At 42.7% G+C, this 21,878-nt stretch overlaps 2 protein-coding genes across 2 annotated transcripts in view; both read left to right on the forward strand.

Annotated features, from left to right (window-relative positions):
* The first annotated feature begins 258 nt into the window (after window positions 1-258).
* Window positions 259-13,190, forward strand: ccnf (cyclin F). The gene is made up of 17 exons (XM_071908422.2): window positions 259-383; window positions 1,247-1,398; window positions 1,562-1,668; window positions 1,760-1,827; window positions 1,965-2,161; window positions 2,767-2,820; window positions 3,211-3,315; window positions 3,548-3,625; window positions 4,205-4,359; window positions 5,193-5,357; window positions 7,345-7,468; window positions 7,641-7,821; window positions 8,041-8,128; window positions 9,714-9,813; window positions 9,980-10,113; window positions 10,445-10,620; window positions 11,126-13,190. The coding sequence occupies exons 1-17, from the start codon at window positions 371-373 to the stop codon at window positions 11,587-11,589; spliced, it is 2,361 nt and encodes a 786-aa protein (XP_071764523.2). The 5' UTR covers window positions 259-370; the 3' UTR covers window positions 11,590-13,190.
* Window positions 13,191-13,752: 562 nt separating this feature from the next.
* abca3b (ATP-binding cassette, sub-family A (ABC1), member 3b) overlaps window positions 13,753-21,878 on the forward strand; it is a 32,487-nt gene continuing 24,361 nt past the window's right edge. The window contains exons 1-4 of the mRNA XM_071908418.2: window positions 13,753-13,959; window positions 15,379-15,477; window positions 19,124-19,382; window positions 21,298-21,425. Coding sequence (XP_071764519.1) covers window positions 15,424-15,477; window positions 19,124-19,382; window positions 21,298-21,425 — 441 coding nt within the window. The 5' untranslated portion in view covers window positions 13,753-13,959; window positions 15,379-15,423. The remainder of the gene's footprint in view (window positions 13,960-15,378; window positions 15,478-19,123; window positions 19,383-21,297; window positions 21,426-21,878) is intronic.

Here is a 21,878-nt window from a genome sequence, read left to right on the forward strand (position 1 = left end):
CATCTCGGCGAATCAAAAGGCTGCTACATGGTCGATGGGCGTACCCGCGTTTGACCAATAAGATTGAAGTTGATGTTTAAACGCTGGGCGCGGGCGGTGCTAGAGTAGCTTTGGGGAGGGTCTTCCTCGTAAGGATGCATGCTTGAATTTGAATTCATGCAAGAGCTAACAACTCTTCACATATTAGTTAAACGTTACAGTACAAGTAAGGTAGTGAGCACTATTGTAAAAACGTTTGTTTCACCTTCTCGTGAAGAAGTGTAAGTGTAAGAGTAATATATTCGTATCGGCATCTTTTAAACTGCTTTTCTGTTCAGTCAGACCAGTAGCAACAGGCATCACTGTTTGAGGAGAGATCACTCCACTTGAAATGAAAGCGGGCGGTAAGTAGCTAGTCAACTTTAACTATCGGTTATTGTCAGAATAATGTACAAATATCCCATATTAATAAGCGACAATTGTCTCAACGTGTACGCTATTTAATTCTTGAACCTTTGACGGAGTTAGCTCGCAACGTTAACATTACTTAGCTAGCTTCTAGCCAACATAAACGTTAGCTGGTTAGCCATAGGTCTTGCAAGTTCAAGTTGAAAATGCCTTACTTGAAAATTGGCAACATTTGTGGAAAACATGTATCCTTCACGTTGCTGTTTACAAGTTGATGGTAATGGGTGCTGCAAAATCCAAATAGCTATAACATTTAAACTCTATAAAAAATAGCTATAGTTGTATAGCCGCAGGAGGGAAATTTGGGCGCCCACTTCGTTTGACTTCTCCAAGTCAGATAGGAGACTTTCTCAGTTCACCGCGGTCTGGTGATGCTTACAACACTTTATTAACTATATGATGTTCATATTTTTTTAAATACTTTAAAGTAATCGGTTTGCCACATATATTGATAGCCCAAATTCAAACTGTGAATTTGAATAGACCGCCTGGAGATGCCTTACATTAGGCAGTTTGAAAGTGGAGCCATAAACTTCATCCATAACCTGACTACCAGCTAACATACTAGCTGGATACTGATCTGCTCTAAACTAACTGCAAATATTTGTGAGACCTTCATGTGAGAATTACTGTCAGCCCAACACTAAGATGTGAAATGCTTTTGAGTTAACAGCTGTGGTGAGTGCAGTCCATTGGTGGTCTCTTAAATCGAAGATGGGGTTTATGTTAAATGCTAAGATGCTTAAATAATCTTTTTTGTTGTAACTATCTAATTTTCAATATCTTTTTCTTTCTGTAGTCCACTGCCGTTGTTCGAAATGCTACTCTGTTCCGGTGCGGAAGCGGGTCCGTAAGCGAACTCCAGCCCTAACCTTGCTGTCTCTTCCTGAGGAGGTTCTGCTGTGTGTGCTTCAGTGCCTCTCTGCTGAGGACCTGCTGGCTGTCAGAGCAGTGAGTAAACAAACACACACACTGTAACACTCCTACACAACCTCTAGCATATACATGCAACGTCATCAGGGTTTGCTTTTGGCTCAGCATCTTGTAACCACCTGATTTGGTGGGTCAAGTGTCGCTTTTATAGAGAGACTAATTGGCTTGACTCCTGTTACAGGTCCACTCCCAGCTGCGGGACATCATTGACAACCACTCCAGTGTTTGGGCCAGGGTCTGTTTCAGAGACACCTGGCCAGCCCCTAAGACGGTGTGGCTATTTGAAAGGTACACTCCCTTCTGTCAAATTTAGCATATTCCCAGAACTATTATTTTCCTTCTGTATGGGTTTTTACGTTACATTTCTCTCTTTCTTCAGAGCTGCAGAGAAAGGGAATTTTGAAGCTGCTGTGAAACTAGGGATTGCTTATTTGTACAATGAAGGACGTAAGTTAAACTCTTCATAACTCTCTAATTCAACCATTCATTGTGAATGTTCTGAGTGATTACAGCTCTTTACCTGTGCCTTGTTCCACACACATTAGTCACTTCATCTCATGTCTTTCTCCTATTCCCTTTCTCAGCGCTGTTGAGTGACGAGGGACGGGCGGATGTGTGTGGTCGGAAGGCCTCCCGCTTCTTCAGTCTGGCAGAGAGCCTGCGTTCTCCAACGGCAGATCCCTTCATCTGGGTCTTCATCCGTCCCCCTTGGTCCCCCACAGGCAGCTGCTGTAAGGCCGTGGTGTTTGACCGTCTTAAGGCCGAGAGTGACAACAACGTGGTAAGTATTGCTAAGGCCACTTTACAGGACAGACAAGCATACACTTCCTCTGTTATACATCTCCTCCATCCAAACTTCAGCCGATTGATTCCTTAGAAACAAGAGCTATTGTCTATAAGGGGTAGACATTATTAATGCTTCATTGTCTCTTTTTCCATTGCTACAAATGATTAAAATGAGTTTGAGGTCTGATGTGGATTGAGGACGAGAAGATGAATTCATATAAACGCCTTAGCCAAAATAAGCAGAAAGTTTGGCCCTAGTTTGCTTTCCTCTCTCTGGCTATTGAAGACAAATTGAGGTACCATTTTGGCCCTGGGAGGTCCTTCGCAACACCACTTACTTTTGTCGTAGAGGCTGGGTTTAGAAGCCCTGTCCTTGTTGGCACCTTACACTTCTATTATCACAGCATCAAATAAAGCTTCTCTAAATAATTCTGAATTTCTTTTGTTGTTCACTGAAATTAAAACGAAAATTCACAGAATTCCATAGAAATGGAACAATGTTGGCGATAGTTGTCCATATTAAACTATTAAAGTAATATAATATAATGTGTAGACTTTTCAGTTTTCATTAATTAATTGATTTTGTTCTTGTCTCTGTAGGACAGGAAGGGGCCCCTGCTGCACTGTTTGGCCAGAGTTTTGCAGCTCTTTGAGGTGAGTGTGAAAGTGAGGCTGGAGCCTCCGCCTGGGTGTGGTTTGCACAGTTTCAGTTGGCTTGTAATCAGAGCATGGGGCTTCATGCTGCTGTCACAGGGGGCTGTGTGACTAGTCCTGAGCACAGATGGGATAATTGTTGTTTTCTCCTCTTCATATAGCACAGCTGTTGACTTGCAATCCCTGTTGATTCTGCTTGCCCACAGCCCCACTGTTTTTAATGCTTTGTTATTTAACAAAGTGGCAAATGATTTCACACACAGCCTAAATAGAACTCGGGTGTATTTTTTCAGGATCATTACACGCAAGCATTCATGCGTACCTTAGACATATTCAGTTTAGTAAGTAAGACTGGCCAATCATGTATGGAACCCTGTTTTATTTTTCCAGGAGGATGAAAGGCGCTCGGACGCCTTACCCATGCTGGAGGAGTCGTCGCAGGCTGGCTGCCTACAGAGCTCCTACCTGTTGTGGGAGCACAACCGTAAAGCTGCTGTGAGTCTGAATCTTTTTCATTTGCAATATTCTATTCAAAGTTGCTCATTAGCAACACTGGACCTTATTGACTTACTGCACATTTGTGCATGTCAAACACTGAAATGCATTCAGATTCAGGGCCAAAATTCTTTATATGTGAAACATGCATGGAAACTGTGGTTTGTATATTTCTTGATGAAGAGGCTGTTGGCCAAACATGAAATGGTTAATTAGGTCTCTTGTGTTTCAGATGGCAGACCCAGGCAGGTACCTTCAATGTGTACGAACCCTCAGGGACTATGCTGCCAAAGGATGCTGGGAGGCACAGGTGTGTGTTTGCAAGACAGACTATTGCCTTATGCCATTATATGAAGTGCGAGTAGATTTGATGTGTTCTTGTACAATTTTAGTCTTTGTGTTGGCCTTTTTGTTAGTCTACAGATTTGCCCTCCTTCGGTCGTTCACCATAATGATATAAAAGGCAGGGGAGTGTTTGTCATTTGACAGCTTTTATGTATGCCTTGTCATCTGTCAAGTCTTTCATTTCTCCATTTTCATCTCCCGCTCCTCCATTTGTCCAATTTGGGGAGTTGTGCTCATTGAAGTGCTATCAGGCAGTGTTAGGAGGGCATGACAGTTGACATACCATTTTTTCCCCTTTGATAGCCTTGTAAAGCCTTGCCCAAGCTGCTGCACTGAATCATAAAAATATGACTCATCCAAATTACAAGCTCTTCCGAGAATCCCACTGTGTAATTACAATGAAAGGATCTCTCTGTCAAATCTAGTGCAGTAGTCAACCTTATGGTTGCTTTCAGTGTGACCCAGCACAACATGTACTCAAACTTGTGTTTTTTTTTTTTAATCTGACTTATTGTCCTAACCTTGTCTTTTTTCCTTTCCCCAGCTATCCCTGGCCAAGGTGTGCAGCAGTGGGAATCCTCTGGGTTTGGAGGCGAAGGCCTGTGCTGACTTGGTGGCCCAGCTCTTCAGTTCCTCTCCCCCGACGCCACGCCACCGCGCTGAGGAGATCCTCAGACGGGGCATCAAGGACACCATGAGGTAGATGAATACAAGAAGTCTACCATACTGCTGCTGACATGACCACAGTCTGTTGGTGAATAGTATCTCCAGACAGCTGAATGTTCCTGTAGGAGTCATTGTGATGACTCATTGTGCTTTGATCATTAAATTTGAGCTTTTTTTAATTACATTACTAGAAGATAGATTTAACAGAACACCAGCTCAAGAGTGCCAGGGAAACCACAGTTACCTGCGGAATCAGGGGACACACTACGCAACTTTTTAGGATGATGATTTGACCATCACTCTAATTTTCAAGATCAAACATGGTCCATGCTAGTTTGGCACGGTCACAGTCGACATTCAGCTTATATGATCTTGTAGTGCATGAGGGTTAAGGACTTTAATTTCTTGTCTCCCAAACCAGTCTGTCGACAAGGATCTAGACAAGTGTCCTGCAGTGTGAACTGGTCAGTGACTTAAATCTGAACAGAAACCGGCAGTAGCCAATCAGACTCAAGTGCACAAGAGGAAAAAATACAGCAGCAAATTGTCCCCCCTCCATGTTTGTTTTGGCAGCGCAAGAATTTGGATATTATGTCTTCATCTTGTCAAGTGTGTGCACCTCTATGACACGAGAGGAAACGATGTGAGAATGGCAGTCATTAAGCGTGTGCTGTCCAGTCTTTTCACAGTCTGTTGGGCCATTTAGTGTGGCCCCAGTTTAGCTGGTACACTTAGACGCCAAAGTGTCCTGTTTGAATTTCATCTTGGTTTACTTACCGTGATCTTTCTCTCTCTTGGCCACATGATGTTCACCGTCCCTTCACGTTTCTTTCCATCTGTCTCCATCTCCCTCTCCCTCTCTCTAGATACATCCTGGTGGACTGGCTTGTGGAGGTGACCACCATGAAGGACTTCTCCAGCTTGACGCTGCATGTGACAGTGGGTTGTGTCGACCGCTACCTGGCCCTGCGCTCTGTCCCCAAGGCTCGCCTCCAGCTACTGGGCATCGCCTGCATGGTGGTTTGCACACGGTGAGAACACGCACATTCCCACCCGCTCTGCTCTCTGACCTGTTCATATAATGGTTTCTAGTTTTGTAATGCAAAGGTTGTAATACAGTTGTGTCCTGATACAAGGGAAGCTGTAGGGAAACCTGGGAAAGCAAGTCCAGCACTTAAGGGATCTTGAGGCTTTTCATGATTTTCACCCTAGTTTTCTGATTAAAGTCTTTATTTAATCTAGTCGTGGAAATTGACCGGCTGTTTCACAGCATAAAAAAATGTAAAATATAAAATTCCCTCTATATAAAATGAATATTATCAAAAAGTTTGCGCTCTTGACTCAAGGCTTACCAAGGAGTGGGCCAGGTGCGAGAGGCCAGCATAACAGTCCAAAGTAATCAGAAAAAGCCTGCACACTGACAGAGCTATTGAGGCTCATTGGATGCAAAAATAGATGATTTATTTACATAGTGAAAAAAAGTGACTAAGTGAGAAAAAAAGGTGAACGTTTCGGTCCTCAGACCATCATCAGCGCTACTTCCATGTTTTTCATGTTGGCTCTAAATAGGCAACCAGCCTATTAGCGGTAGCCAATAGGAATGAGGCTGATGGGTGGAATCAATCAGTCAATCAGCCCATTAGCCATATTGTGGCCAAGAGGCCTACAAGGAAATACACAACCCATACAAAAATATATATACAGATAATCATAGATTAAGAATAGATCAAACATTGTTATACTATCTACTAAGAAGAAATAGGTTGGCTTATAGAAGAATATCAGATACAATTCACATACAGGACTTGCTCCATAAATACATATTACAATAGGCAGCTATACAAGTATACAAAATAATCTATGACAAATCCACAAGGATGGAGGGCACGGCTACAGAATAAGGCCCTGGGGAGAGAGAGAAATAATCAAGGGGTTACAGAAAGCACGAGAGAGACAACTCTTCATTAAGACCCTCTGGATGTAGTGTCTTCATATAGAAAATCCATTTACATTCAGATTTAAGCAGTCTCTGATCAACATCACCCCCTCTACGTGTTTTAGAAATCTGTTGAATGACACAAAATGAGAGTGTTGAGACAGGATGACTGGCTTCATGAAAATGTCTAGCAACGGATGATTTAACATCATTTCTCCGTATAGCACTTTTGTGTTCTATGACGCTTGTCTTTACAGGCCTGTTTGTTTTTCCTATGTATTGCAGCCCACATGGACATGAGAGAAGGTATATAACTCCAGCAGATGTGCATGTGAGGCATTTTCTAATGTCATTGGTCTTAGAAGTGGTATGACTGGTAAAAGTGCTTGTTCTCTTAGAGTTCTAAGAGGCTGGTTGCCTATTTAGAGCCAACATGAAAAACATGGAAGTAATGCTGATGATGGTCTGAGGACCGAAACCTTCACCTTTTTTCTCACTTACTCACTTTTTTTCACTATGTAAATAAATCATCTATTTTTGCATCCAATGAACCTCAATAGTTTCTGTCAGTGTGCGGGCTTTTTCTGATTACTTTGGACTCTATATAAAATGCCCATATAATCATAGCAATAATATGGTTCTTGTCATTTCCTTATCAGTTAATGAGAGAACTTGGGTGTTATTGACATGAATTTAAAGTGTCCTTGTGTTTTCTTTTTGTTTATTTTTCACCCCCTTTTTCTCTTTCTTCTTTGTATAATTGCATTTCACTTTGTATGTACTCAATATCCTAAGCCTGATTATTTTACATTTAACTGGATATTGCTACTTTTATTTTTATTTTTCAGACCTGATCACTCTGTTTTGTGTGCCCCTTGGAGGGAGGGACAGTAGGTGGGAGGGGGGGTAGGGGGTGAAATGTAATGTAATCTGTACTATTTTGTATGCTCCTATGTATGTCATTTACCCCCTAAAAGGGAAATTTAAAAATAAAACACTTAATTACAAAAAAAAATGAGAGAACTTGGAGAGGGGAGGGATGGCTGGGTTATTAAATCAGCGTTTTGTTCTTTTCTTTCCAGCTACATCAGTAAAGAAATTCTGACCATACGTGAGGCCGTTTGGCTCACAGACAACACCTACAAATATGAGGACCTGGTCCGCATGATGGGAGAGGTTGTCTCTGTACTGGGCGGAAAGATCAGGGTGAGTACATAAACCCAAAAAAAATAATTCCTGCATTTATTTATTTTTCCTTGCCCAAAAGATTTTTGGATGACTGTAATTGTACAGCAAAATCTAGCTTCTTTGTGCACATTGTGCATTTTGAAGAATCTGTAATTGTGACGTATGAGATGTTTTATGCTCTTCCTCTCAGAGCCCCACACTGCTGGACTATGGGGAGGTGCTGCTGTCCCTGCTGCCTCTGGAGAGGCGGACCACTCACCTGTTCAGCTACATCTGTGAGCTGTCCCTGCTCTACTCTGCCCTGGCCACGCCACCGCCTGCCAAACTGGCCTGCGCTGCACTACTTCTTACACGTACACTGCATCACTATGGTAATAAACACTCATTCACACACGCACACTTGTAATTGCAGGCATAAAGATGCAGTGTTTTAGCCTTTTAATACTGACACATGATGCAAATTATCTGTTCAAACGCATGGAATTTACATGTTTAGTCGTGGAGTGTCAAGTTCATGTATACCTCAACTTCTGCCTGATGCTCACTCCGCTTGACTCCCTCCTCCTCTCCCCCTATCTCCCTCTCTGCAGCTCCCATCTGGCCCAGCCAATTGGCTGACTATACAGGCTTCTCCAAGCAAGAGCTCATCCCCTTAGCCGTGTTGCTCTATGTCAAGTGGTAAGCTTCTCACAGTGTTTGTCAGTCGTTTTGCCTGGATTGGTACCCAAGCAAACAATTTCTCTCATCCTCCTGCTCAGTCACCCAGTCTAACATTACAACCCAGTATAACATTCTTTTTATATTTAGTTTAAATATAGATTTAGTCACTTCCTTCTTGCCATTTGTGAAGCCATCATCCATTCTGAGTTCAGCTCTAATTGGTTACCTTGGTGACCTTGGAGGTGGGAAGTTGTAACTGCTTGAAAGGCACGTCTCAGACTTTACACTTTCTTAGTCATCTACTAGTGACCTCAGAAAGGTTTCTGTTCTGTGGTCCTAATAATGTGTGTTCAGTTAAAAATGAAATGAGGCTTTTGGAGTGGCTACATCAAAGAAAAGGTGCTTCTGACTATTCCATCTTCTTTTGTGGAGGTGCAGCTTATTTGGCAGCTGTCCTCCCGTAGCTCTGAATTTGATTAGCCAGGGTTAGCAACTGAAGTGGGTTCTGTTTGTCACATTTATTTTTCTCAGTTGGTTCCTCGTTGGCAGCAACAGTTCCTACTAAGAAGCTTTAGCTCACATAGTTGCTTGATTACGAAAGGCTGAAGAGTATTCAACTCAAAGAAATGATGTGCACAATCTCCAGATTGCAGTTAGACAGAATGTACCTCTGACCTCCACAGGAGTTATTGACTTTCTTTGTGTACTATATCCCTATTGTGAGCAAAAAGCCGAACCTGTACATAAAGCTGCTTGAAGTGGCTACTATTGTGAAACCCCTGCAGATCAAGGCCTGCCTCTATTCAATGGACCACTGATTTACATGCGGCCAATGCAGAAGCCAATATCCATTTGTGCTAGGGGTAGTGGTTAGGTCCTCTTTGCCCTGGTTGATTGCTCTGCATGGTCTTTGTTCCATCACAACAGTGCGAGGGAGGGGACACAGAGTGAGGGTTATTTATCACAACCGCATATGAATTCATTGTAATTAGTGGGGGGAGGGGACATTTTCAAAAACATACTCTAAACTAAAACAAACTGTTCTAGTCAGCATTCTGATTTGGTACTGTGCCACACACACGCACAAGGCAACTACCTCACTGTGTCTCCTTCTGGCACGTTCACAGTCACTACAAAAATAGAAAAAAACAACAAATTGGAAACCTCTGGGATAACAAGAATTGATCGGTGACGTGTCTGGCTATTTTTACTATGCTCATATAATCCTATTGATTAGATATCAGATTGTCTATACAGCCAGGTGATCACAACGAAATATATGGCCATTGCGGCTGGCAACAGGCATACAGCAGACAGTTGTGGGGTTTTGGCAGCTTGGCAGAGTCATAAAAGACAGTGGGAGGCATTTGGGCTGTATGTGTGGGGGCGGATGGGGGAGTGTGTGCAGCCACGTGAATCAGCAACTGAGTCATAGAAACGTGCCGCAGGGTGAGTCACTTGGATAGGTGAGCATCGTATAGACAGAAGAGAAGTCTAATCCCCAAATGGACAAGTAACAAGATTTGTCCCCCGAGTTGATTGAGATGCAGCGGATCAAACGTAGTCATTTTTCTTCTCTCTTTTTCCTCTGTCTCTCCCTCAGTTTCAGTCAAGATGTCCCCAAAGACTACAGGCACGTATCTCTCACTGGTGTTAAACAGCGCTTTGAGGACGAGGCCTACCAGCACATCAGCAAAGAAAAGGTACTTGCATACTTTTTGTAAATTGTAGGTGTATGATGTTTTTGGGAAAAGTCTTCTCTGTACTTGCCATTAAAAAACAAAACATTCTTGTATCGTGGTTCAGTATCTCTTGTGTTTGTTTCCTGAATCTAACTGGTCACTGATGTAATTTCATGGCCTGCACCAGATGATGGACTTCAGAGAGCTGTGTCAGATCTTGGAGATCCCTGAGGTGGAGCCTCAGATGGAGCCTTCCAGCCCCACTGGCCAACCAGCAGACATCCACACCTTCCTCTCCTCCCCGTCCAGCAACAACAAAAGGTTAGCCAGCTGCCAACACACAGTTTCCCCGTACAACACATACATCAGTGTTTGACTTAAAATCTTTGTATTTGGAGTGCCGGTGTAACAGGACTAGAAAATGGTACACAAAAATCAGCTCTAAGTCATAAGTCACATTTGCATAAGTCACTGGGCGACAGCAAAATGACCAGTGTCTCGCTGCTCATTTAGCGGCTCCTATGCTTGCTGGATCACCCTGTGCTGTGTGGCAAACAGCTTTGTGAACCGTGTTGTCCAGAAGGTGTTTGTTTGTGCCATCTGCGAGATGGTCCAGTGACTCACTGTAACCCACTGCTTGTTGTCCCCCAAGGAGACGCGATGACAGCATGCAGGCCCACAGAGGCAGCTTTGTGGCCACGCCCACGGCTGAGCTGTCCACTCAGGAGGAGACGCTGCTGGGCGACATCCTGGACTGGAGCCTGGACACTTCCTGTTCTGGTTATGAGGGTGACCAAGAGGAGAGCGAGGCGGAGAGAGACGGAGAGAGTGAGTGCCGGGGAAGAGGAGAGAAAGGGGCTGGGTAGACGCATCAAATGTGGTTACTGGCAGAGTCTCAAAGACATTTATAAAGGACATAAAGTAACCGCTGGCTATATAGAGGAGAATAATGCATGAGTCAGTCTTCCAGTAGGATGTGATGGGACTAGATATGAGTCAGCAGTTGCAATGTCCAGCATGATATACTAATAGCTCACATTAAGGCATTCTTGCTAATCTAAGCTCTCTGTCACAAAAAATGGATGGATGACTATAAATGTATGGATAGGGTTATGCCTTGATCAGACGGGATGTGCTTTGAAGGCTTGAAAACGCGAGGCCACCGCTGGAGTGCAAAAGCAGCTTGCAAACCCTTTCAAACTCATTGGAAACAATTAGAGAAAGGTGCTTCCTGCTGCTAAAAGCATGTCCTGTCTGATCAAGGCTCAATAGTTTGTGTTGGCTTTGCCCCAAATTATTCAGTGTCATTATGATACCACTTCTCTTTCAATAGCCTCCATCATGGCCGTCAAACTGCAGCCGCTGACGAATGCAGACAATACACTAGAGCACTGCCGAGCCCTGTCCAGTGATGAAGACAGCTTCTGTGAAGCGGAACGGGCGGAGGACAAGGATGGCCAGGGCCGGGATCCCTTCTCCTTCTCCGCCGACCTTCACAGCTCAGGATACTCCTCCGTCCAAAGTGCCAGCCCCTCGTCCACGTGCTCTTCCTCCTCCCTCATGCCTTGCACATTCAAGACCATTCCCCCTGCCTTGGGCACAGCATCTACCAACGCCCAGCCAGGCTTCCGCCTTTTGGTGCCCATGCAGAGGCCGAGGGGCTCCTCCAGCAAACAGGTGAAGAGGAAGAACACAGCAGCCCATAGCGGAGGAGAGATGGAGATGGAGATGGAGAGAGAAGAGGAGGAAGATGAAGGAGAGGAGTATTCTGCCAATGTGGGGTTTCTAAGCCTATAAGCAGTGGTTGTTTGACTGGACTGACACGGATATGGCTATTCTCAGCAACACCCACTCAACTATTCTTCTCCAGCACTTTTCTTTTGTTCTCGATGCCGTTTCCTCGCTCCTGTCAGTCTGCACTGGTCCCTCAATTGCCAGAAGATCAAGAGACTTTGCGGTTTAAGACAAAAAAGGGAAAGGAAAATAAAAATGGTAACCAACAATCTTCTTTACATGTTACATTTCATTTTTGTTTACAGCCATGGCACAGTAAAAAATACCTCTCATAAACCTAGACAGTACACCCATTGACTCACACTCAGCTCTGAAACCACTGGAACATGACTTGACTTTCCTCAGGACCCTGGTACAATGGTGGCCATTTTTTGTCTCACAGCCTTCGACAACAACCTATCTCAGATCTCATCAGATGGTTGCAAGCTCATAAAATGAAACCTCATGGACTTGTTTTGGAAAAAAAAGCATTCATTGTGAAAATCTTAGCGTGAAAACCTTTAAACATAGCTGGCATGTTGTTGTGATTGTATTGGTTATCATAGTTTCTAATATGCACTGTCTGTACAAAAATCTAGCCATCTTGTAATGGTGAATATTGTCGTCAAGAGATGACCACTCGGTCGTCTGCTTGATGTAAATGTCTATCTGAAGCCTTTGAAATGATTGTATGAATTCTTACTCTTCAGATTTGTCATGTCATATATGTGTGTATGCCAAAGGTACTGTGGTGTTGTCATTTGTGTTGTCAGGGGCGTCTACCTGTATAGACAGAGCTGTGAAATGAGACTTTTAGTAGTCTGCATTTTCTCCTACAGTCTTGTACATCCATTGTGCTGTTAAACATTTTGATCTGTGCTACTTTAGAGGAGACCAATGACACATTAACCATTTGGGAGTGTTCCTGATAGATTGCGGATTAAGTGTTGATGTTGACACACTATATGTAAAATAATAGAAATGGAGCTGTATCGATAATGAGCTAACTAACTTGAGAGCCCTCCAACAGATCACCCTTCGTGATCTAAACCACTAAGGATGCAGCTTGTCATAAATGTGTAGTGCCACACAATCATCAAGTATTAAGGTCAAAGTTAATGAGGTACCCAATGCAACGGGAAACTCAAACATGTACAGATGAATTATATTTTGCCCGCCCTCACTCCCATCTGAATTAGGTCTAGCACTTTTATCATCACAGGAGAGCAATTCAACTACAAAAAAAGTAACCTTTTCTACGCTTGAACAATCAATACTAAAGTATTTTAAGTGGATTTGCTTTGCCTCCTTGGAGAAATGGAAGTTCAGACACTAAAGGCAAATTATTACTTGATGGGGTTTTGAAAGTACTGTATGCCTCATTCAGGACACTGAGTATACAAATGTCCATAACTGATTGTGACTGACTGTAATTACATTTTAAACTGTTCCTCCAGACTGGTTATCTCCTGTGTCTTGTATATATGTGTACATATCTATATGTATAATGGAGTGAGACAAAGAACTTGCCACTATTACTTGAAATTGTTTTTGCTTCATTCCAAAAAAGTACAAGTCGGATTTTTCTTTGCAAAACTTAGTTGAAACTGAACTTGCATTTTCTACAACAGTACAGTGTTTTCTCAAGTGACCTGTGATGTGAATACTGGTTTATTTTGTATCAATTTAAAATAAAACAAGCATATTGACTTGCAAATTAATGTTTTAATACTTTAATGCCCCCACCACACACACACACACAGATGTATTTGGATTTGATGAATTTCTAATGTAGATTTACAACCAAAATTATTGTTCCCTGACTGCTTTTTGCAAAGTTGTTGGGAAATGTGATTATGGTGTTGACAATGTGCTTTATTTCTTTAGAAATACTGCTCCCAACCAAACTAGCCCAATGCTACTTATAATGCTAATACTATTGCTATTACTACTACTATTACTTTTATTACTACTACTAATAATAAAGAAATAGTGGGAAAGGTATAGATATGCTAACTGAATGCTGTGCTATATGAAAAGGTAGGGGGCACAGCTGTTGAGGTCACGTGACGGTCTGTACCACGGAGATCACGTGAGGGGTTTTGTTGACGGTCGTCGCTGCATTTTGCACAATGAACGTACGGGCTTACCCAGCAGCTGGTGCAATGTCATCGCCCTCCTCACAGGACACAAACTGAACCAAAAAGATTACCTGGACTGAAGTGCAAAGGTGTAAACGTCCTTGGCGTCACTAATGCTAGCTGAACCTCGGCAGTGTCGGTGAAGGAAGAGGCGCAAAGGTGATGTTATCGCCTTAAAGAAGGAGGAATTATTTTACCGACAGCAAGGGACAACAGCCCGTGAAGTTCATGTGCCGAATCCTGCTTTTCTGAGGTAATTTGACGTCTTTGTGTAACAAAATATCACACTCGAGGGGAAATGATTGATAAGCGTTTCAGTACGAAAAGAAACTGTGTTGGTGATTCAGCACATTACATTAGGGAAATGCTTTGTTTTGTCCACCAGCTCTATCACCAGAATTCATCAGAATCGTTGGAATTGACAAGCAGGTCGATTGTCCAATCACGAAGGCCAAGAGGCTGTGTTGGGCCAATGAGAGAGCGAGAGAGGACAGGCGGGTTTCATTAATGAGAAAAGGGTTATTATGTGTCTTCAACAATGACAGCATACAAATTCAGTTTGATGAAGAAGTGTTTTTAAAGCTAGATAATTCTTTAAACTCTGAAGGAGGAAATGGGCAGTGTATCACTGAATTTAATGCACCTTGTCTTGTAAATTCAGTTACACAGATAAGATGCATACTCTTAAAGTTACATTTAAATGATCCCTGAAATATCATGAAATGTATTCATCTCTTGATGAATAGCACTAGTTGGAAACTCAGACGATAAACACAGAATGACTTGGTTTATTAGATCTGTGAACTCATAGAAAGACACCTTGTAGTGTAAAAGACTAATAGAAGAAAAAGTAATGGTTCTGAAAATGGATAGACCTGAAAATGAGTGGATCTTAGCATCAAACATGGCTCCATATGCCTGCTGCATAGTAAACAGACATGTCTTTACTCAATGTTAAGTTTCAGGAAGAGGACTAGGCCAAAATGCTGTTCTACAGTCCAAGGAAGCACATGGCCAAAGAAAATGATTTTGTATCTTTCACCTAAACTCGATCAAGAGTTCTTTTTCAACTTTTTCAACCTGAGATCCAAATAATAATTATTTTTCAAGATGGGTGGCAGAGCGTTATTCTCATTAGAAACCACTTTGACTCTTCTTTTACCCAGCTCAACTAGTGTATGGTTAAATCCAGTAGAAGCAGCGACCATGACTGCACGGCAAACAAAGTTGCATTTTTCCATTGGCTTGTCCGACTGGTTCAGCATGTGGATGTCAAGAGCCTATTTTTGGCTTTTGTTCATTTGCTTGGGTTGTTGTTTTTTTTTTGTCATTTTACCATACTTTTAGCCCAGATCTCATTCTTGTGACAAGATTACTCACAGTAATTTCCAAATTGCACAATCTTTTGTTTGTGTTTGACACGTTACATAATGACACATTGTACAGACCTAAACACCGAACCAGCTGTGATGAATGATCACTTTCAGTTCTCTCTTCTCGTTTTCTTAAGTAATTGTTAAATAGAAACTTGAGAGGAGGTCAGAAGCCTTTTCTGCCAGTGTTGCTGGTGAATGTGATTTCTGAGAGGCCCGCAGAAGCACTTTTAGAGAATAAATTAGTCATTTAGGTCTAACCTAAACCTAAAAATGTCACTGTCTTTCTGTCTCTCCAGCCGCTGTAGAGGGCCGACTGGACTCTGTCCTGTCTACTGTTCAAAATGGCTATCGTGCGGCAGTTTGGATTACTGCTGTGGAAAAACTATCTTCAGCAGGTGAGTTGGAGGAATGCAAATCTACAGCTGGCCTGCATGTCTCCTTATTAAGCGCTAAGGTGATGGCATTGTATTCAGCTGTGAAATGTCACAAATTTCTGTGTCTTGTGTTCTGCAACTTATGGGTTTGTCCTCCAGGACTGATTTTGTAAGCCAGTTACTTGGAAAGTGGTCACAGCCAGTAATATATCTATATAGCATGCTTGCATCATGTTGCTGTGTCACAGGCTCTAGCTAGGTCATCATGATGTTTATTGGTCCTGTCAGACGCTTGTCCTAGCCATATATGGCTATCTATACGGGAAATAAATACTTGTACTCGTTATTATTTTGTTGTTTTAAAACTTAATTTTATGACACATTTGACATAGATCATGAAAGCAAGTGGGAATCATATGACTAGTACAACCGGATTCTTGTATTGTGAAAACTATTGTCTTGTCTGTCTACCTTGTCTGTTACATGTTAAGCAGGTCAAAACCAGTTGGTGCAGACATAATCACAATCAATATCTTCAAGGGAGACACGTCCTCCTACAGTAGCAGTTCACCTGAGGCTTGCACTATTATGAAGTTGATAAAACAACTTTGACCTAGATCAGATGTTGACAGAAGATGGGAAAGAACGATTTTCTTTTTACTGAAAACAGTGCCTGGTTTCCACAAGCGTAGAGTATCGGTGTGTTTCTGGTTTCATGCTTGGATTTGAACTCGAATATGAGATGGTGATTGCACAATGCTCCAGCGATTCAGAAATGGAGTTGGCTGCCTGCTTCATAGATAGCCTGTGTAGCTGGAGGTTGTTGCTCCATCACCGTTGATCCACTCCCTACTGCTCCAGCTGTGGTTGCTAGGAGACTCCATTTGGAGCAGGCAGGGAAGAAAGCACTATGTATCTTGACTGCAGTGCAGGAGACACAGAGAGTGTGTATGTGGTTTGTATGAGGTGGCCGGTGCTTCCCTTAAGGAGTGAGGAGTTCGTAATGTTGGCAGTAGATGGGTCCGAGTTGTTGGTTTGAGAGGTTTGATTCTTTCCCTGAAAATACGCATGAAAATCTGACTCAGTGGGCAACGTAACATTTGAAAAGGTCAGCCTAGAAGATTTAAGTGTATTATTACAGCTTTGAAGAACAAGGCTGCATGTTCAAAAAGACCGTATTAGAACAAGAGTAGGGGAAGGCTGTGCGACGATCTTACATAGACACTGATTAAAATTAATCACAATTCACCTTCACAAGGAGAATGTGGAAATTGTGAGGTATTAGTTTTAGGGTGAAAAATCCACCCTAAAACACATTAACACTGTTAAAACTGTATTTTTCGTATTCCTGCGGGTAACTGGCCAAATGTAGACAGGGTGACGTCATGTCAAGGTATTTCCAGCACAGCTACAAGAGTTTGATAGCAGAAAAAGCTTCGACCATCTAAAACATCAACAGTAAATGTCATTCTAGACTTGTGATCATCAATGATGAACGAGTCATAAAGGGAGAAATCCATCATCGGAGAGGCAGAGAAACCAATTTCTACACACAGAGTAGCCTCAATAGACCATAATGCAATGCAGCCACAAGACATGTTGTGTTTTGAGTAAGGGACACGACTCTCAGTAAACTAGTTGAGAGAATTACTATTGCTGTCTCTCTCTCCACCTACACACATAACCCACCGTCTGAATGCATAAGTTCACGCCTGTTCTCTGGGGTTTGTCAAAAGTAATTCTGGGAAATCACTAACTGAAGTAGGAGTAGATGAGGCAGGCTGAGGGAAACACCGAGAAGTAAATTACAGCAAAAAATAACTTGTGATTCATGATGTAAAGCAGTGTAAGACTATTTGAGGGTGGAATTTCTGTTTAATTTCCAGTCATAATTTTCACCATAGACATTTAAATTTACTGCTTTCACCCAACTTCCTCTTTTCAATTCAGTGGTGTTATGCATGGTAGATGATTGCTAAGATTCATGTTTTAACCATGTTACAACCAGACTGGATGTCAAATTAAACACAGAACTGAATTTGTTACAAGAAAGGCCCACCTCTACCTCTACCTCTACCTCCACCTCCACCTCTACCTCTACCTCCGTTATCTGGAACTGGTTTAGATAGTCAAAGCAAGGTGACCTCTGCGTCATTCTTGGGGGTGGACATGTTTACTTTTACCTTGGTATTTTATCATTATATACTTTAATGGGATGCTGTACTGTTATCATTTGGGTTGTTTTCAGTAGATTGCAACTTAGTCTGGGAAATATCTGTCAGTCACCCGTAATCAAGGGCATTTAAAATGAATTTATACAACATCAATTTTAAGTTTATTTGAGCTAACATTTTTTTTGTCCTCTATAAAAGCCGTCTAGGCTTAATGATTGACCAGGTTAGTGATCTTTAGTTGTTATGTTTTGATTGAGTCAGATACTGTCTGGTAGTGCTTGACATAATTACCATAATGTTATTTTGCACTGTGCTTAAGTCTACAGACAGTTTTTGTATGTCTGTAGCTGAGATGGTTTGCTTCCCTTGTCGTGTTCCGTTGAGCTTCAGCAGTACAGTAGACTGTTGTGTGCTGTAGCACCTTGTGGAGTTAGCGGGTGTTGTGTTTAGCTGCCAGTGCCACTATTCCCTGTAGATTAGAGTCCACATGGACCCTGTCCCGCTGGCAGCAGCAGTGTCCCGTCTGCCCTGAGTCTCCTGGATACCAAGGCTACACACTCACACACACACAAACACACACACACATGATTAAAGATACTGACAAAAAATTGAATTGTAATTATTTGACAGACTATTGCGATTTAAACTGCGATTCATATCATCACAAGTTTTTCTTGTAATACACTTTTTAGGACTTTAAAGTTGTTTAAAGAAAAGCGATTTTGTAAATTTTGGAAAATCGGTGTACTGTAAACCACTGATTTTGATCAATAAGTAATTCCTCAATCAGAACAATTGCTTGGATTTGGTCATAAGACCAACATTTATGTATGCATAAAAACTTTTTTATAATAAATGCCCACTGAGGGGGGAAATAGACTACTACGGGTTTAATATTCCTCCCAAGTATTTAACTGTGATTCACTTGTTTTGAATGGGGAATCTCAGATATTGGCGCTCCTCTGAGACGACTGGGTGATGTCCTGAAACTGTCCAAGTCACTTTGTACTCCAATCACTCAACAAGAGGAGGCCTTCACATGAATTATGCTTTGTTTCATGGATCTGTGAAATCTACAAGTCTGTGTGGTGTGGAGAGAATGAAATTCCACACGGCTCTCATAGCTCACCTGTGGCTGAAATATGGAGGCAGTCATTCATTTTCATGGAGATTGTGAATGACTTAAGATGATGAATATTCTGTCGAGCACGGCGTAGCCAGCTCACCTCAACACCCTCTCTATCCAGGTTTCACATTCTTTGAAAATGCACCCAGATCCCCGTCTTACCTTGCATTTTTCCCTTCCCTTCCATCCCCTCATTTGTATGTCATCTGCTGCTCTCAAAGCCTGAATTCCTCTTTCACTCTTCTCCTTTTTATCCACTGCCTCTTTTCATCTTACATTATATAGGCTACCCCTCTCTTCTGATCTGGCCCTTCCTCTGCCTGACTCTGTCCTGCGTCTCCTAACCTCTCTGTCTCCTGCTCTCCAGAAACGTCAAATCCTGGTGACTCTGGTGGAGATAGCCCTGCCCCTGCTCTTCGCCGGCATCCTCATCGTGCTGCGTCAGAAGGTGCCTTTTAAGAACTACCCCAACGCCACCGTCTATGAGAGCTTCTCCGTCAACTACCTACCCCCCCAGATGCTCTTCGGGCACTTCCAGCTGGCCTACGTGCCCGGCAACTCCAGCGTGGTGCGTCAGGTGGCGGAGGATGTGCAGCACAACCTGGGCATCCACGCCATTGCCTCAGGTAGGTGAGAGGTAGGCAGGAAAAGGGCAGTTTGTCCAGTAGAAGGGACGTTGGAGCGTTTTTTTTTTTTTTTTTACAGTGAATACACCTGGTTGCTGAAAGCTGTATATCACCACCACACTGGAAAACATATTGAATCGTTAAAGGTCATCGCAGCCATCTGACAGCCTTCATTTTTCGTTAATGTTGGCTATTGTCCATATCGCTGGTGTTGGATGAAAACCTTCTCCAAAATGTCAACTTTTCATGAAACTAAGAAAACCACTGTGCGTTTTTGAGGTTATCCAATGGGTTCTGAAAGGGTTTCATACACCCAAGAGGTTGTAGGATTTCTCAACCCATAGAGGAGCATGTAATCCATGTAAGGTGAAGATAAAACATGAAAATCACCAAAATTGGAGTCATGAGGTTTTCATCCGACAGTTTTTGAGTCCAAATGGCACTATCATTCATGGAAACAAAGATCATTTGCCCATTGGATCCATCCCTCTGCTTAATTCCTACAGTGGTGCATATTGCTATCACCAGTATAACATAATAGCCAGTGTAACAACTGACACCATTTGCGATTGACATTCCATTCGGGGCAAACCTGGGAATACTGGTTCCTCTAGAAACGGCTCCCGGGAGAGCAAACACGCCACACCGCTCTCTCTTTACTGACCGTATTAGCTGGGAGTTTAGACAGGGAAAGAAAGGAAGCTTACACACATCCACAGGCTGTTAGTCTGGTCCCACAGGGCACTCACACACACACACACTCTTTCTTTCTTTCTAGCACTGTCTTTCTCTCTCAGACACACACACACACACACACACACATACACACACACACACACCTTCCTCTTCCCAGCCAGTTGATGACACAAACATCGGACAGTCTGACTGGCAGTCGTGTAAATATGCTGCCACGCAATGACCAGCAAGTATTTGTTTTCATGTTGATAGGCAGTGGCGGAGAGATGGAAAAATAGCTACAATTGGACCGTGAGGTTGACGGCAGAGATGTAAGAGCAGGCCGACAGATCTGTGTATCTGCAGGTTGTCCTATCCACAGCCAATAAGCCGCGTATGGGCCATCTCAGCTCAGCCATTAATGAATAATTTACATGGTCTCAGCGGTCAGAGAGGAGGGTGGAGGCGAATGATCAAGGCTGAGGTTTACAATTTCATGCACACGGAGAGGGCAGGGTGACGTGATATGTGGGAAACATGTTGCATTGAGTCTTGACATGGCTTGTGTATGTTTTCCACAGTGTATTTCGAAATAGTTGTAATTGTCACAGATTTCCCACAATGTGTAAAAATCTCAAATTTTGTGAACAGCAGTGTGGAGTGCATGTTTGAACTGGTGTGTTTATTTTACGAGACTGAACCTGATTTCACCCTGGAGCCGCTGTGTGCGATACTGGCGTCCCTTTGCAAGACTCCAGAATACCTGCATGCGTGCTTGATAAGATTAAAAACCGCCGTTTGGAAATCTTTGTGAAAACAGTGGACGAGAAAGTCAACAAAAGTAAAAAATGTTCGTCCTGCTCTCTGTTTTCGTTGAGTTACTTTTAGACTCATTTGTCTGGGTTTTCTCAAGCTGCCTGGTATTGGCCATGACAAAATTGTTATGGCTTTTCTGTGTCTGTGTGCTTTGTGTGTGTCTAATGTGTGTTTGTGTGATCTGCTTCTGCTGTACAACAGTTTGACCAGTTGTATTAATAGTATTGGACATTGAATTCAGTATGCTGACAGCGTCTCTACCCGGCAACTTCTTGTCAGTTAGAATAGCAAGCATCAAGGTCAGAAGATGAGACATGAGAACGGGCGTGAAAACAGACGTACGTGAGATGAATTCCACACCACAACTGATGTAATTTTCTTGTTTGTGTGTGTGCGTGTGTGTGTGTGTGTGTTCCACCTCCAGTGCGTGGCTTTGAGACGGAGGAGCAGTTTGAGGACTACGTGAGGAACGACCCTCTGTCAGGAAAGGTGCTGGCTGCTGTGGTGTTTGAGCACCCCTTCACCCATGATGACGAGCCTTTGCCCCAGCAGGTAAAAGGGAGGATACATACACACCCTCACACACTGTAGGAGGTAGATGGTAGATTGTTACGCCTCAGAACGGGGTGCAACTGGAACGCATGCTTTGGTTTTCTTGTAATTGTTTTGCCATCAGTGAATAATTTTGGCCTTGGTAAAAAAAAAAAAAAGATGAGGAGTGAATTCTACTTCATTTTAACAGAGGGAAGGCACAATTTCATGGAGGGGCGTAGGACATGTAACACTGTAGCAGTATTATTGCTTATGTTATTAGTGTTTGTTAAGAACAAACCTTGGATAAGAGTGAGATATGAAAGGGATAATTGGATTTTGATTAAGCTTTAGAAATTTGAAAATGCATAAGGTGTTTTTCCTCGTGCCTTTTCCCTACTTGTGTGCCTTGTGCCCCACATAACTGTGCTGCTGCTGCTCTCAATGTGGGTCAGTTTAAGAGGAAACGCCTCT

The sequence above is a fragment of the Centroberyx gerrardi genome, chromosome 7, assembly GCF_048128805.1.
Source record: "Centroberyx gerrardi isolate f3 chromosome 7, fCenGer3.hap1.cur.20231027, whole genome shotgun sequence".
Classification (NCBI taxonomy): domain Eukaryota; kingdom Metazoa; phylum Chordata; class Actinopteri; order Beryciformes; family Berycidae; genus Centroberyx; species Centroberyx gerrardi.

What these genes read in the sequence shown, in the direction of transcription:
- ccnf (XM_071908422.2), top strand. An exon ending in ACGGTGTGGCTATTTGAAAG is followed by an intron (nt 1,669 to 1,759) that starts GTACACTCCCTT and finishes CTCTTTCTTCAG; the next exon opens with AGCTGCAGAGAAAGGGAATT. An exon ending in GGCATCAAGGACACCATGAG is followed by an intron (nt 4,360 to 5,192) that starts GTAGATGAATAC and finishes CCCTCTCTCTAG; the next exon opens with ATACATCCTGGTGGACTGGC.